This window comes from Rattus rattus, chromosome 7, assembly GCF_011064425.1.
Source record: "Rattus rattus isolate New Zealand chromosome 7, Rrattus_CSIRO_v1, whole genome shotgun sequence".
Lineage (NCBI taxonomy): Eukaryota > Metazoa > Chordata > Mammalia > Rodentia > Muridae > Rattus > Rattus rattus.
This window is the reverse complement of record NC_046160.1, coordinates 115,443,758-115,459,823: the sequence shown is the minus strand read 5'-3', so window position 1 is coordinate 115,459,823 and position 16,066 is coordinate 115,443,758. Positions and strand designations below refer to the sequence as shown.

Below are 16,066 nucleotides of genomic sequence, written 5' to 3'. Positions count from 1 at the left end.
AGTCTATAGTTTCACAGGAATGCCACCTGCGTAAAGCTGCTGTGGACTGGGGAACTCTGTCCTGGTTATGCAGATCTCAGACATGGTTCCATTGCCTGCTGGTTGTCCAGAGAAGAATGACTGATCCTGAACTGTCCTGGGAAAGACCTTGACATTTTTGCTGCTATTGTAGCAGCCATTTACTGCTGCAGCCATTGTGTCTGCAGTGTCTGGAGTTACCCTCCCCCATTCTATTGTTAGACAAGCACAGTGGGTGAACTTTCTGGAGTAGTTGCTAACAATTGAGAATTCTAAATTTTATTATAGGAGCGGCTTGACGGCCCTTGGTGGTAACAGCTGAGGAGAACCAGATGAGGTGCCCACTACTTATCGGGAGTGGCTCTCTTTGGTGCAGCTCTATGCTGTGGATTAGTGTTCATGCTATGGTTGGTTTGCAAACTCAGATCTCAACAGAAACGTGACAAGGTCGTTATCACTCAAGTACTTGTGGCCATTGAACAAGGGGCCTCCCCTGAAATTTGGTTATCTATCCTCAAAAATTAGTCAGTATCTGAGTTCTCTGCTCTTGCACCCCATGGATCTGTGGATCCATTGCACTGGGATGAGAGAGACTCAATGATTCTTTGATCAGCCCTTCTACATCGCTGAGGTTTCCTCATTGCATGCGATAGGGTGATCATGATTTCCCCACTAACTCATTTTCTGGCTGGCCTCTTTTTAGAGTTTGCCCTAGGTCATTTAACAGTTACTGTCACACAGCACTGCGGTATCCAGAGACGGGCAACTTTCCTCATGCACAGACCAATCTAAGACACGGGGCCCGGTGGCAATAGGGTTACCCTTCGACGGATAAGGCTGTGACATAGAGGAACGACCTAAGACAGGAGCCACAGCAGATGGACGTAACTGCAGGGACCTAGACCAGCCTCATATTAGTAAAACAATAAGGGGGAGATGTGGAGAGCCGCAATAACATTCGCCACCACAAGATGGCGCTGGCTTCCACTGCGCCCCACGTGGAAAGCTGGGATAGCATTTGCCATTACAAGATGGTGCTGGCCTCTGCTGCGCCAGCCGACTTCCTTTCACGAAGTTAACTGTGTGCTCATGTGCAAGAGTGCCTTCGTGCCAGGTCTTTGCCCACTCCGGGGCGTGCCTATGAGATCATGGGTAAGCAACCAATCAGGTGTGGATGCGCCGCGCTAGGGTGTATATAAGCCACGCCATGCTGGCGCCCCGGGCCCTCTCTTTAGGATACAATAAACGTTTTAGCTGCAGAAGGATTCGTGTGTCCCCGCGTGTTCTTGCTGGCGATACAGCGCGGGGCAACCAAGAAGTTTGGGAGCATGGCAGTGACTCTGCACAGGCATCTGTGCATGAGGCTGTTACACAGTTAGTCGCTGTCTCATCCAGGCATGCCGCCATGGCCAATCAGAGCATGGAAGCCAAAATGCACACAGAGACCCACAGACAGGCTCAATGCCTGGGGAGAAGCATAACCCTTGGGAAGTTTGAGTCTCATTTGGGGTTAAATATCTTCGCCAAAAAGGGAGCTATTTCAGTTTCTGTGTCAGAGATAATCAACAGGAAAGGTCGGTCGAAAACTATAATCAGAGGGTCCAGTTTTGCAGACATTGGAACAAATTTGACCCCTGTGGCAGCGGCTGCTTCTGTGCCTGTCTCAGCCACATCCAGCACAGCCTTGTGCACCACCTGTGGGGAGAGAAACACATCACTCAGTGGACATCAGAGAGGGCAGGAGAGGGGTCTGGAGCAAACAGTGAGCGCTGGTCTCTTCTGCTGGTGCGTCTCTCTGTTCATTCCCTGAGCTCTAACCATGGATTTCCAAGTCTCTGCTCAGGGTATGAGACGAGGCATGCCCTGGTCTGCTCAGTGTCTGAATCTGTGCTGCCCTCAAACCCACTCCAAACTGAAATATAGCAGTAGGCAGTGGCAGGAGTTTCCTCACAGGTAGCTTCTCAATGTCTTCAGAGGGAACAGCCAGAATGCTGGCAGCCAGTGCAGGATTCAGCATCCCTCCTGCTCCAGTCTCCTTGGGACATACACCAGCAATACAGAGGGCATGGCTGCACATTCCCAGACTTCCATGTCCTGCTGGGACAGATCTGAGCCCAGGGATCTGGGTGGGCACTGGACAGAACATTGGACACTGACAGGCTGTGCAGCTAGGGATGTAGTATGAGGGTCTAAGGCTTCTCTCTCCTATTCTTGGGGGGTTTTCATCAGACCTGCCATAGATCCTGGTTATTACTTTTACTGTTAATATTCTGTGTGCTGGTCAAGAAGCACTGTTCCAGCACTGCATTAAAGAAGCTGAGATTGGACATGATTTGCCCCTGCAGTGGATTGTGGGTGGCCCTGCAGTACAGTACAGGTTGGCACCCATGGTGATCTCACACCAAGCATAGGTACTTCCCTATCATGGGCTCTGGCTTGCGGTTATATCCATGGGGTAAAGGAGGGACTGGGTTTCATGCTCTCAGCAGAAGTATCTAGGGTGTAATCAAAGTCTCCCAGGCACGAAGGAAACTGAGAAATACAGGTGTTCTCACCCATCTACCATCCCCACATGCTCACATGGCCTTAACCATCCATATTCAGGACCCAAGCTGAACCACCAAGTGCTTCTTGACTTACCTGAGAGACTATCAAGTCCTTGTCCCCTGTGATCCCAGACAGGTCAGCCTGTGTGGAGAAGACTTCTTTGATGCCCAGCTCTGGAAGGACGTCCTCCAGGCTGTAGTCGGCAGAGATGGAGAACTTGGGCAGGTAGAACTCATCTATCATGCTGAGAATGAGAGAGAAATGGAGAGTCACTGGAAACTGTGGCCCACTCGATCCTCCCTGTCACTGGGGCATCGGTCCACAGACAACCCTGTCCCTGGAGTGAAGTTCTCTTTCCACCCATGCCTAGACCACATGACCTTGCTCTTCATAGGGCATTAACTATCCATCAATCACTGAGAGTGTGAACAGTAGACAGGCAACCTGACTTGGTCCTAGCTGTTCCTTGATTGAGAATCATTTCCTCCTAGAACCACAAATGCACTCCTTGCCTGTCATGCGGACCTTAATCACCTAATGAGCATTCTATTTAACACAGCACACTGCATCAACCTCCAGAGTTCCTAATCCCCTGAAACTCCTCCTCTCCACCTCAACACTCCTCACCTCTTTCTTACTACCTGATGATTAGCTTAATTTCCATGTCCCTTCTTTCTCAATTACAAGAAAGCCCATAAGCTTTTTCTTGAAATTTTCTTGAAATTTTGTGCTTTAGTCTCAGACATCTTCTTAGGGTCTAAGTCAGAGCTTGGCACATAGTAGGTCTTCAAGTCTCATTCTGTATATGGTGAATGATTCGTATTGAGAGGATAAGATGGCTTCATAGGACACAGAGCTTCTCTCCTGCCAATCACAATTCCCTCCGCCTTCCAACTCATTCTAGATTCCGAGTAATTTACAGCCTGCTAGAGGGAGGACACCTCAGTCCCTAGTTCTAGATGACCTTATATTGTGAACAACATTAACAGCTACTCAGGATGCAAAATATATAGTCAGCAGAGGGAAGTTCAACTCAACTTCACATGTCACCTGCTGACTCTTTACCAATTACAATGGGTATAAGTGAGACTCTGAGGTACACGGACACTGGCCCACAGGTTTACTGCAGTACAGGGATCAATGACAGTTCTGGGTCCTGAGGACATGCACCTGGGCCTCAGAGAGTCCTTCCATCTCCTCGGGTTCTTTGGTTGCAAGCTGGCTTCCACCAGCTGCATCTTGCCCTGGTCAGGGAGGATAAACAGGGCGCTGGCATTTCCTGTGTACTTCAGCTCCACAACAGTGCAGTTCAGCTCCTCATCCTGGACATAGGGTATGGTCACGTCCTCAAGCTTCATCATGGGCACTTTCACAGGCCTCCTTTTGCCAGAGTAGAACTCAGACTTGAATGTGTCCCGAGGGTCAAAAGGCACCTTCCATTTGCCTAAAAGGGAGCAAACTATCAGATTGTAACAGCAGCAGATACACTCCTTCCCATCCATGCTCAGCTTCTGAGGTGTGACAGCAATCCATTCATCTTCATTCACTCAGAGTGTCCCTTAGTGTGGTATATGTTGAATTGGAAAACTCATGTATTTGGTCAAGCTGCTAGTAATGAGCATTGTCTCCGGGCATTGTTTGGACAGGGGAATCCCAAGTCCACAGCGTGGTTACTTGGGCTCCTGACACAGGCAGGGATCTGGGTGGAGTGTGTAAGACAGACAAGAGTGAACTTGGTGAAACTGGAGCCTGGGGAGATGTGAGGGTCCTGTCTTCCTCATGGGAATCATGTCTAGAAGACCAAGGCTGTTAGGATAGTTGTTAGGGGAAACAGAACAGCAGAGACTGAGTTCTTGCATATCATGATCAGTTCATAATTTCATAGACTGTGGGCTAAAACATGGGTAATGAGTCATCATCCTACATATGGGCTTTGGCCACCACCACCAATCCCAGGTTCAGCTCAGACCTATCCCAGATTTCTAGTTTATGCCCCTCTCCCAATGCACACACTGGGACTTGGTGACGAAAGAATTTCTTACACTTGGCATCTCACAGCCTAAACATATCCCACCTCACAGCAAGCAGCATTTGAGCTTGTGTCCTGGGCAGAGTTGACAGAGTCATGTCTTGTAGTCTAACCCTACTGGCTGTAACTCTGCTTCCACTATCGTCAGCCCACATCAGCTCTGGGGCTTTCCTGCCTTTCTGTTGTCTGTCCTCCTGTCCTCCTATCCAACTGACCTCCTGTCCTATATTTCTCTCCATTGTCACCTTGATTTTCTGTCTATAGCCCCGGGCTTGCTCTTCCTCTGCTCCTGACTAACTTTAATACAGCCCCAGATGTACTCCATGCTGATCACATCATGACTTCTGTCAGGCACCAGTTTCAGGGTTGTCACCTTGCTCCCTGGTCTTTATTAAGCAGGATGCTGTTGGTGTGGGATCTCTGGATTTACCCCAGTACCATTACCTACAACATGTCCAGCTGAGTCTCCAACCATCTTGCACCCAAGTCTCTCATCAGACTCTCTGGCTCAGGAATGTGTCTTGGGAATTTGACTTTTCATGCTAAGTGGCTCATTATTTTCCAGAAGCACAGTTGTATTAAGCAGCTAGACACTAAACACAGAACACTGGCTGACACTTTCCCATCTCTAATGTCTTTTACCTATTCCCTGCTTCTTCATGTCAAGGACCAGCTTATTACAGAAAAGGCTCATGGGAAAAATCCTATGTAGTAATTGCCAGCAGGAGTCTTCACTAGCTGTGGGCTTTGATGCTTCCTCTCTTAAGATTAGGACAGTCAGGCTCCTTAGGGCATCAACTCCCCATGCCACATGGACTCTACTAGAGACAGAGGCTCTTCAACAGGTATGGGTATTTCCTATTGGATCATGTTGAACATTTTAGTGAATAGTAGTGTTCTCGCCAGGGTGATTTATCTTGGTTCTAGTGGCAGCTACTTTAGTGCACTTCTGGGTCATGTCAACCGCACATATCTTGGAGGGACATGTCTTCTTCAGATGCTTGAATTCTGGAGTAGGTTTCTCATGTGGCTGTAGGGGTTGGGAATGGGAAGGAAACCAGGCCCTTCACAGTTATTATATTTATTGTCTGCACCATTACTTTCTATCCCATAATGCTCCATCATAGGCATTCTCTTGTGTGTAGACATAAGAACTTGGCAATTACCTCTGTTAGGTAATTTGGCCAAAATAAAAATAAAATGACTGTGTGTCACACTATTGTTTGACCTGGTTGGTCATGTGGTAGAAGCCTCATACGGATTTTTTTTGAGACCATCATCCCACCCTCCCCATAGCCACTTCCCAATGTTAAAATAGTATAAAATTGACATTGGTAGAATTTGCAAACCACTGAACCATGGAAGAAACTCCCAGGCATTTAATCTCAGTGCTTTTGGACACCTATTCTCCCCATGCCCCCACAGTCTGTTACCTTGATTGCACATTGGATCTCTCTCTGTAAAGGGCTCATCATCAAGGACACAATTGAAGGAGAAGAGAGGATAAACCCTCAGCACTCAGGGAATGAGGAAAAGTAATCCCTGATATTTAGGTCCTAGAGTGCAGAAGAGATGGACTCAGATTTGGCCACAAGTTCCAGAACCAGCACAGCAGCAGAAGGAGATGCATCCAGCACCAGGCTCTTTAGACACGCGAGTTGGATCCAGGATGGATGGAGGGATAGAGCTGGAGCTAGTCAGTGCTCATTGAATGGACATGGTGTCCCAGTCTCAGGATGATGCCTAACAGACACATTGGAAAGTCTGTTGGGACATTTGATTGTTTCAATAAATGAGTCCTCTTCTCTCATCTCATGGCCATCAGGGAAGGGTACCTGAGTGTTCACTTGGGGGTCCCACTAGGCTCTAATTCTCTGATGACCTCATGACCACTGCTCAATGTGATGTTTTCAGGACCCTTAAGACTCAAGCAAGTTTCAGCTGACTGTATAGCTGTCCCTGACCATGTGCTTCCACTGGCTGTGTTTCCAGGTCCAGAGGATTCTCCATGAGCAGCAGGTGCCCCAACTTGAATGCACCTTGACCCCCTCTCCTTCTCCATGGAGACAGCAAGCCAGCTCATCTACTCTCCACTCCAGCTGTGTTCTCCTAGACTGTCCTTGCTACTCCTTACCTCTCACAACTCAGTTCTCAGCATTGTAACCTCATAGAGTACCTTTTCCATGTGAGAAACTTGGTCTAACCACTGCAACACTCCCAGTGGCTCCAAATTATTCCAGAATCCTCAAGGAGCCAGGCTCTTGGCCATCCTGTGGCCATTTCTACCTTTCCTGCTCTACCATCATTCTACTCCATTGTCCCAGAAATCCACTTCCTCTCAGATTCTCAGAAATGGCTTCATTATTTTTTGCCCTGCCCAAAAATATTCTCTGTGGTTATCTGAGTACCTTCTCATCCTCCTCACATCCACCTCAGCAGAGATGTCACCTGATCCACAGACTATTTGCTTGTTCTCTGGGAAGTATCAGAGCTGTTTTCTCATCCTCCTGCCCACCACAGTGACACCTCTTGAACAGAGTCACAACTTGGGGGAGACTGTTCCTCTGGCATCAGGAAATTTGGAAGAGCACCCCAACTCCGATAATGTGGTCACAAGGACATGACTAAGCTGTTGTGGGCCTCAGTTTCCTCATCCATAAAGGAACTGTTAATAGCGTGTATGTCAGAGGGCCATCACAGGAGTCACAGAGTATGAGTGACAATCTCTTTGTCCCTGTTGTCACTAGAAGCAACCCCTTCCAACAGGAGCTAAGGGAACACTGCCTGGGCACTTTATGTACAAGTGTATGTTTATTGACCCTTTGGTCTTACCTCATTTTGTGTGAGGTTGGCCAGCTGCGAACTTAGAGAGGCTACCACTTTGCCCTGAGTAGGAGAAGTGCGAGGGAGAGTGACCCACAGGCCCCTTGCTGCTGCAGGAATTAGGGCTCCAACACTGTACCAGATGTGGGCAGGGTCAAGGGACCCTCCAAGGGGCACTGAGTGGCATTGCCTGAGGAGGGGAAAGCATAAGCTAAGAGTGTGGCAACAGTTTCTCAGATGCTAGAATGGCATTCAGTGCAGCAGGTTCCCCTCTCAGTCCTGGGCCTGAATCTCATGGGTTGGCCCAGAGGCTGGTCTGGTTCCATCAAGAGCGTGGAGACTGAGAGCAGATGTGCTCAGAGCCTTTATTGGGACTGGGTGTACTTGCCAATAACTAGGTTTGGGGTATGAACACAGAAAGAGGAGTCACTAGGGAAGAATAAAGATAGATTCCAGGTTCAGAAACATGGGTAGATGCTCCCAAGGGGCCTAAGAGCCTGACACTGACAGTCTAAAGGCTCCTGTGCACATGGGGGCCATAGAGATAGTCGATGTCACTGTCTAAGACAACTTTGCAACAGCCAATCAGAGCATGAATGTCAGGACATATACAGAGATCCACATGCAGGCTCAGTCCCAGGGTTCTGGGCAGAACTATCAGATCTTGGGGAGCTTTGGGGTTACTTGGGGTTAGTGATTTTGGCAACAAAGAGGGCAAACTGAATCTCCATGTCAGTGATAACCACCATGAATGGCCGGTTGAAATTCAGAGTTCGAGGTTGTCTACGTATGACTGTAGCGACCCCTGTAGCAGCGGTTGCTTCTGTGCCTGTCTCATCCACATCCAGCACAGCCTTGTGCACCACCTGTGGGGAGAGAAACGCATCACTCAGTGGACATCAGAGAGGGCAGAAGCGGGGTCTTGAGCAAGCAGTGAGTGCCGGTCTCTTCTGCTGCTGAGTCTCTTTCTTCCTTCCCTGAGCTCTAATGATGGATTTCCAAGTCTCTGCTCAGGGTATGAGACGAGGCATGCCCTGGTCTGCTCAGTGTCTGAATCTGTGCTGCCCTCAAACCCACTACAAACTGAAGGATGGCAGTAGGCAGTGGCAGGAGTTTCCTCACAGGCAGCCTCTCAACTTTTTCAGGGAACAGCCAGGGTGCTGGCAGCCAGTGCAGGATTCCTTGGGACATACACCAGCAATGCAGAGGGCCTGACTGCACATTCCCAGACTGCCATGTCCTGCTGGGACAGACCTGAGCCTAGGGTTCTGGGTGGGCACTGGATGGAACATTGGACACTGATAGGCTGTGCAGCTAGGGATGTGGTATGAGGGTCTAAGGCTTCTCTCTCCTATTCTTGGGTTTTCATCAGAACTACCATAGATCCTGGTTATTACTTTTACTGTTAATATTCTGTGTGCTGGTCAAGAAGTACTGTTCCAGCACTGCATTAAAAAAGCTGAGGTTGAGAATTATTTGGCCAGAATTATATTGTGGGTGGCACCTTCAGTGTATGGTCCTGCCGTGTGTTGTGGGAGGCCCTGTAGTGTATTTTGTGCAGCCCTGCAGTGTATTGTGGGTAGCTCTGCAGTGCATTGTGGGTGACCCTGCAGTGTATTATGTGCAGCCCTGCAGTGCAGCACAGGTTGGTATCTATGGTTCTATGAAGCAACTACAGTCTCTTCCCCACAATGGTCTCCTGGGTGAGCTTAGATTCAGGGAGTAGGGAATGGACATTTGTTAGGGAACATCAGAAATGTCGCTGTTCTCACACATGAACCATCCCCACATGCCCGTATGACCTTCAACATCCACATTGAGGACCCAACGTGAAGCACCCTGTGTTTCTTGTCTTACTTGAGAGACATACAGATCCTTGGTCCCTGTGATCCTACTCAGATCAGCTTGCTGGGAGAAGACTTTCTTAATGCCCAGCTCTGGAAGGACCTCTTTTAGACTGTAGTCTGTGGAGATGGAGAATTTGGGCATGCGGAGATCATTTATAATCCTGAGAATAAAAAATAGCAATGTAAGCGTCCCTGGACTCCATGTCCCCATCAATTCATCTTGCCCATGGGGCTTCTCTCCATAAACAGCTCTGTCCTTGGAGTGAAGTCCTCTTTCTACCCATGCCTAGACCACATGACTTTGCTTTTCCTGATGCATTAATTATTTATCAGTGACTGAGAGTGTGAACAGTAGACAGGTAACCTGACTTGGTCCTACCTGTTCCTTTACTGGGAATGATTTCCTCCTAGATTCACAAATGGAATCCTCCCCAGGTGCAGCAACCCTAAAACATCTTCTATAACCCTTCTATTTAAAAGTGCACACTGCATCAGACTCTAGATTTCCTAGTCCTTGGACACTCCCCTTCTTAACTTCACCCTTTCTCATGTTTTAACCTACTAAATGATGATTAATTTAATTTTCATTCCTACATTCTTTCTTCCTCTATTACAAGAGTAGGCTTAAGGGTACATTTGTTCTTTAGTCTCTGATATACTTTCAGAGTCTATAACAGACAGTAGGTCTTCAAGTCTTATTCCTTGTATGGGGAATGATGCATGTTGAGAGGATAAAATGGCTCCACAGGGCCGAGCTGATGTTCAGAGCTCATCTCCTATCAATCACAATTCCCTTGGTCTTCCAACTCATTCTAGATTTCCTGTAACTTAGAGCCTGCTAGAGGAAGGGACTCTGAGATCCTTGCTATAGTTGATCTCATCCTGTGAATAACAAAATCGACAGCAACTCAGGGCCCCAAACACATAGTCAGCAGAGGGAAATTCAAATCAAGTCCATCTGTCCCCTGGGGACTCTCCACCATTACATAGGATAATACTGTGACAATGAGGTACAGGGTCACTGGCCATCAGGCAACACCAGTACAGGTATTAATGTCAGTTCTGGGTCCTCAGGACTTGCACCTGGGAATCAAAGAGTCCTTCCACTTCTTCAGGGTCTCTGGTTGCAAGCTGGATTCCACCTGCTGCATCTTGCCTTGGTCAGGGAGGATAAATAGGGCGCTGGCATTTCCTGTGTACTTCAGCTCCAACACAGAGCAGGACAACTCCTCATCCCGGACATAGGGTGTGGTCACTTCCTTAATTTTCATCATGGGCACCTTCACAGACCTCTTCTCATCCAAGTAGAACTCAGACTCAGTTGTGTCATTGGGGTTAAATGGTACCTTCCATTTGCCTAAAATGAGGCAAATGATCATGTTGTAGCCACAGGACAAACACTCTACCTCCTCCCCATCTAGGCTCAGCTTTTGAGCTGTGACTACCATCCATCCACCTTCAGTCACTCAGACTGTCCTTTAGTGTGACATGTGCAGAACTGGATAAAGCTTGTAGTTGATCGAGCTGCTAGCTATGAGAATTGTCTCCAGGCATGGATGGTTTGGACAGGGAATCCTGAAAACCTCAGCCTGGCTACCTGGACTAATGACACAGTCAGGGATGTGAGGTGGAGTGCGTAAGAGAGATGACAGTGGAGGTGGTGAGCCTGTGGAGAATTGAGGGTCCTGTCTTCCTCAGGAGAACCATGTCTAGGAGACAATGGCTTTTAGGTTAGGTTTTAGGGGAAAGAGAAGAGCGGAGACTTCCATCTCCGATATCGGGAGCAGTTCATAGTCCCACAGACTGTGGCTGAATCATGGGTAAGGCGTCCTCATCCCACACATGGGCCATGGCAGTCTCCACAAATCACAAATACCAGCTCAGGTTTATGCAGATTTCTAGTTTATGCCTCCACTCCCAGTGTACATCGTGGGACTAGAGTGTAACAATTTCTTGGTCTTGGCATCTCACAGCCTAAACATACATCTCAACTCACACCAAACAGTACTTATCCAGTGTCTTGGGGAGAGTTGAGAGAGACATGTCCTCCAGTCTAAGCCTTCAGGCTGTCACTATGCTTCCAACATCCCCTGTCCACATCAGGTCTGGGGACATCTTGTCCTCTGTGCTCTTGTTCTTTGTCTTCTTTCCTCCTGTCCTCCTATCCTATATTTCTCTCCATTGTCACCCTGATTTTCTTTCTCTAGCCCCAGACCACCCTATTCTAACTTGGACTAACTTTAATCAGTTTTCTATTAACCCCCAGTCTGGCCACATCATGACTTCTGTCAGGCACCAATTTCAGGGTGGTCACCTTGCTCCCTGGTCTCTATTAAGCAGGATGTTGTTGGTGTGGGATCTCTGGATTTCCCCCAGGACCGTTACCTACAACATTTCCAGCTGAGTTTCCATCTATCTTGCACCCAAATCTCATCAGACGCTGGCTCAGGAATGTGTCTTGGGAATCCTGACTTTTCATGCTAAGTGGGTGGTTATTTTACAAAAGCAAAATTACACAAAACAATCTGACACTAAGCACAGAACACTTCATGGCCAAGCTACTACATCTCTAGCAGCTTTTATGCAGTCCCTGCTTCCCCATGCCCAGGACAAGTTCATTACAGAAAAGGCTCAGAGGAGAAGTACTGCACAGTAACTGTCCACGTGGTCTTCATTAGTTGTGGGATATGCTACCTCCCATGTTACTGCTTCTAGGCTCCTTATGATCAAATAGTCCCAAGCCCACCTGGACTCTCCCAGAGTCAGAGACTCTCCAGCACTTATGGACTTCTACTACAGGAACATACTAGAAATGCCTGCAGTGGGAATCCTGAGGGAACCTGTCTCTGCAGGGAGTAGCCATGGCTTCTGACCAACAGGTAGGACTGGACATGTGAGGTATGACATTCTGCTTGTAAGTAAGCTTAAGTCATATTGAACAATCAGCCCCTGTAGACTGAGAGCTCAGGGCTTCTGTTGAGCATGTACCAGGAGACACAATCATTGTCCAGAAACACCTCAGAAGAGGAGACTCGTGAGTAACAAGAAGTTGGGCACCCATGTCTCCAAGGCTTTGAGCACCTCCTTTCCAGTGAACATTGTATAGCATAGGCACCCAGCCAAGATCCTCTCCCTCCACTCCCCAGGCAGTGACGACTCTCACCTTTAAAGAGTAGATAGTTCACCAGCACCATGGATGTCCTCTCCTCCAGGTCTGAGAACAGTTCTGCGATCTTCCCCTGGGTCTGATTGCTCACATAGTCATTGATGAGCTTTTTGGCCTCATTGGGCTGCTTGAAGTCAGCTATGAAGGCCTCAGCCTGGTACAGAGCCCTTGTCTTCTCCTGGAATTCTGACAGTATCGGCTGCTCTTTGTCAATAAACAGGGCACTACCTGTATTGATCTCTACCTGGTCCTCTGGCTGGCTGAGCCTCTGTAGGAGGTGCCCAAAGCCCTGGTGGATTTCTTCCTCAGTGATCTCTGTGAGATTGAACTTGAGACCTTCTAGAATCTCTTCCATGGTGCTGTCTTTTGCTCCCAGAGACAAAATGGCCAAGGCAGCTGAGATGCTAAGAGGGGAGAAGACAACATTTTTATCTGGATTCCTCAAAGCCAGCTTCTTGTAGAGGCTCAATGCGAAGTCAGTGTTGCTGGAAGCCAATGTGAGACTGTTCAGTTGTCTCCCCTTGCCTTGGTCTTCATGGGATAGAGTGTCCCTTCCCAGTGTGCCATCACAGAGGACAGCAGGGCAGATCCCTGCCATCAAGAGCCCCAAAGCTGCAATGAAGGCCATCTTCTGTGTCCTCCAGGCTGAAAAATAGAAGACACATTTGTTGAGACTGGGAGGAACGCCTGCTGCTTCAACCATCTTCTAGTCCTCCCACCTGGCTGGTATTGTGCCCTGCTCTGCTCTCCTTCATGCTTCTGTGACTGCCCACAGGAAGTGCTCTGGAGACTCATGCCATCACTACACCATATGATCCCTACTACCACAGATGATGTGCTTTTGCAGTAGCCCATTTTCACAGTACAAAACCAAGCTTCAGTGATTTGACGGGATATGTTAGGGTCATAGAGCAAGGCAGAATAGCGAATGGGCATGAGCCTTGTCTGCACTTTGGACTTGAGCCACCTGTGGCTACCACCTCCTTAGGCAAAACTCAGGATCCTTGGAGCAGTTTTTATCACAGGCCCTATCTTAGCCCTTCAATTTCAAATCTGAGAAATCTTAAGTCCCCTGAGTTCCTTTGGTGCTTGAAGTTAGGGATAGGGGAGGGTTAGTTGAGAGGAAGCAGGAGAGATATCTGATGTAGTGTGGAAATCCTGGACCCTTGAGAACCTGTAGTGGAAGGACACACAAAGGAAGGTTCTCTCTGCCCTGCCAGGGAACCACATGGTGCTTTGTACCTCAGGCTCGGAAGTCCTGCTGGTGGGAAGAAGAAGGAGTGGTATCAGACTCTCGCACCTCGACCAGATTTCGTGTTGGCTGTCAGGATGGCTGTGTCACAGAAAGCAAATGGGTGGACCTCTCTGTGCAGCCTGGTGAGGGGTCCAGGTTACATTTCTGGTAGGTGGCTGGCTTATTGTGGGCATTGGGAGTGGTTGTAGGGAATACCTAGGGCTTCATCTCCTATATATTCCCCTGGAGTGGTGGCCACACTCATCCTGATAGACTATAGTTGAGAGCTTGTAATCATGGTTATCTGCCTTTGATCTCTGACCATTTGTTTGTAAGTGTAAAGGTGAAGATGGAGAGTAAGTGAAGGTGAGGCAGAGGAAGAAGTGGAGATAGGAGAGAGGACGGAGAAATGGTGAGAGCAGAAGCAAGAGGAGAGTTGGGAGAGGAGAGAGGAGGTAAGAGAGAAGAGAGTGGGCAGCGGCAAGAGGAGGAAGGGAGAAGGAGGAAAGGGAGAAGACAGAGGAGAGAGAAAAGAGGGGAGAGAGGACAGAAAGGAGGGGACAGGAAAGGAGAGGATTGAGTAAAGTTTGTAGAAAGGAAGAATTAGAGAGAATTGGGAAAAAGAGGAACAGGGAGATATGAGGAGGGTGCACAATCAGGAGGGAGCAAAGGGTAGACAGGGTGGGGGCAGAGAAGACTTGAAGGGCAAACAGGGAACTGGAGAGAGCCCAGGAGGGTGTGCTGGTGCTCAGCCATCTGTCCCCATTGCTGTGACATGCCTGCAGTGGAGCCAGGGATCTCAACAACTTGGCTGCCTTCATCTTGTGCTTTAGTTTCAGACTGACGCACCCATTTCTTTGGAGGGTGCTAAACAATATTTTTTGCCAAAATTATTTCCAGAGTAAAGAGACTGCTGGGATTGTACAGCAGGAGACCCTGACTCAGTAACTGAACCTTCTTTGCTTCCCTTGTTGAAACCCCTGAGTGTGGCCATGCCATTTGGGATCTAGGCGGGAAGTGGGGTCCCATCTCCACTGGCATCTCCTCTGTGATGTGAGCATGGTAGAGCTGCCACTTCACCCAGCGTGACTCTGCAACAGTCCTGTGTCACCCTTGCTATGACAGCAGCAAGCAAGCTAGCAAGCTCTCAAACTCCCCTGTGGAGTCAGAGGTGCAGGCTCCATTTACTCTCCATGAGCACAGACCACAGCATCTGCATCTTTCATAGGCAAGAGCAACAGACCAGAGAGGAGATTTCATGAACCCCAGAAATGTTCCCTGTTTCTAACCCAGTATCTCAGCCAAAGCCCTTTCCCCACTCCCACAATCATAGGTTGCAGTCCACAGCCCATACCACACAGGCTGGGAAGGTTCCTTCTGCCCCAGGAGGCAGGAATCATGGGCATTACCTGTAGAACTGATACCAGCCAGCTGCCAGCCTCTGTGTTTGCTGACACCTGATGTTCAGGGTTGTCACTTCCCTGGTGTGTTGTTATCCCCAGTGCACAGCGATGGCTATTTATCCCCACCAAGGGCTCCTCCCTCCTCTTAGGAAATGCTGGCATGGACAGCCTGTGCTTTGTGTTCAGATCACAGATGGGCAGACGGGATGATTTCTCAGAACAGTAGAAGCGTACTGATCTCCTGAGCACGTCTTTTATTTATTGAGTGGTCAAAGTCAATGAGGAAAGTGGGAGAAGTCCAAAGCAAAAGTAGAGTGTACAAAGTCTGCCTTACTTGTGTCCCAGCAGGTCTATAAGCTTACATTTTTCCTCCATTGTGTAAATCATTTCAAAATGAACACTAAAAACCAACTAAAACACAAACAAAAAAAATCAAACAAATAGCCCTCCTTTCTACAAATATTAATGGGCAAAGAAAGAAATTACAGAAACAACATCTTCACAATAGCCAAAATAATATATAATATCTTGGATTAACTTCAACCTAGCCAGGAAATGTCCTGCAGGACAAGAAGTTCAAGTCTCTGAAGAATGAAATTGAGGTAGATATCAGAATATGGTAAGATCTCCTATGCTCTTGGATTGGTAGGATTAACCAAGTTAAATGTTCACCTTACCAATTCATATCTACATATTCAAAACAATCTCTTTAAAATTCCAACACAACTCTTTACAGGCCTTGAAAAAGCAATTCCCAACTTCATATGGAAAAACCCCCACCCAGTATAGGTATAAAAATCTTGTGCCATAAAAGGACTTGAGGTACTAATATCCCTGATTTAAAGCTACATGACAAAGCAATAGTAATAAACCTCCATGGCGTTGGCATGAAGACAGGCATGTTGATCAATGGAATCAAACTGAATGATTTGAGAGGATCCACTGAGCGAAGCAAAGGTTTTGCTTGAATCACAGTTTTCAATGTCTGCAGTTCAAGGG

At 48.0% G+C, this 16,066-nt stretch overlaps 1 protein-coding gene across 5 annotated transcripts; it reads right to left on the bottom strand.

The window, feature by feature from the left end:
* Positions 1-1,518: 1,518 nt before the first annotated feature.
* Positions 1,519-15,160, bottom strand: LOC116905383 (serine protease inhibitor A3L). Of its 5 annotated transcripts, XM_032908325.1 has the most exons (5): positions 15,074-15,160; positions 12,428-13,075; positions 10,348-10,621; positions 9,275-9,425; positions 7,764-8,283 (listed from the first exon to the last, which is right to left on the bottom strand). In XM_032908325.1, the coding sequence occupies exons 2-5, from the start codon at positions 13,056-13,058 to the stop codon at positions 8,098-8,100; spliced, it is 1,242 nt and encodes a 413-aa protein (XP_032764216.1). In that variant the 5' UTR covers positions 13,059-13,075; positions 15,074-15,160; the 3' UTR covers positions 7,764-8,097. The 5 variants fall into 5 exon arrangements, with proteins under 5 accessions (XP_032764214.1, XP_032764213.1, XP_032764212.1 ...); XM_032908323.1 differs by lacking the exons at positions 7,764-8,283; positions 15,074-15,160 and adding an exon at positions 1,519-1,713 and having other exon boundaries at positions 12,428-13,058; XM_032908322.1 differs by lacking the exons at positions 7,764-8,283; positions 9,275-9,425; positions 15,074-15,160 and adding exons at positions 1,519-1,713; positions 2,659-2,809 and having other exon boundaries at positions 12,428-13,058.
* Positions 15,161-16,066: the final 906 nt, after the last annotated feature.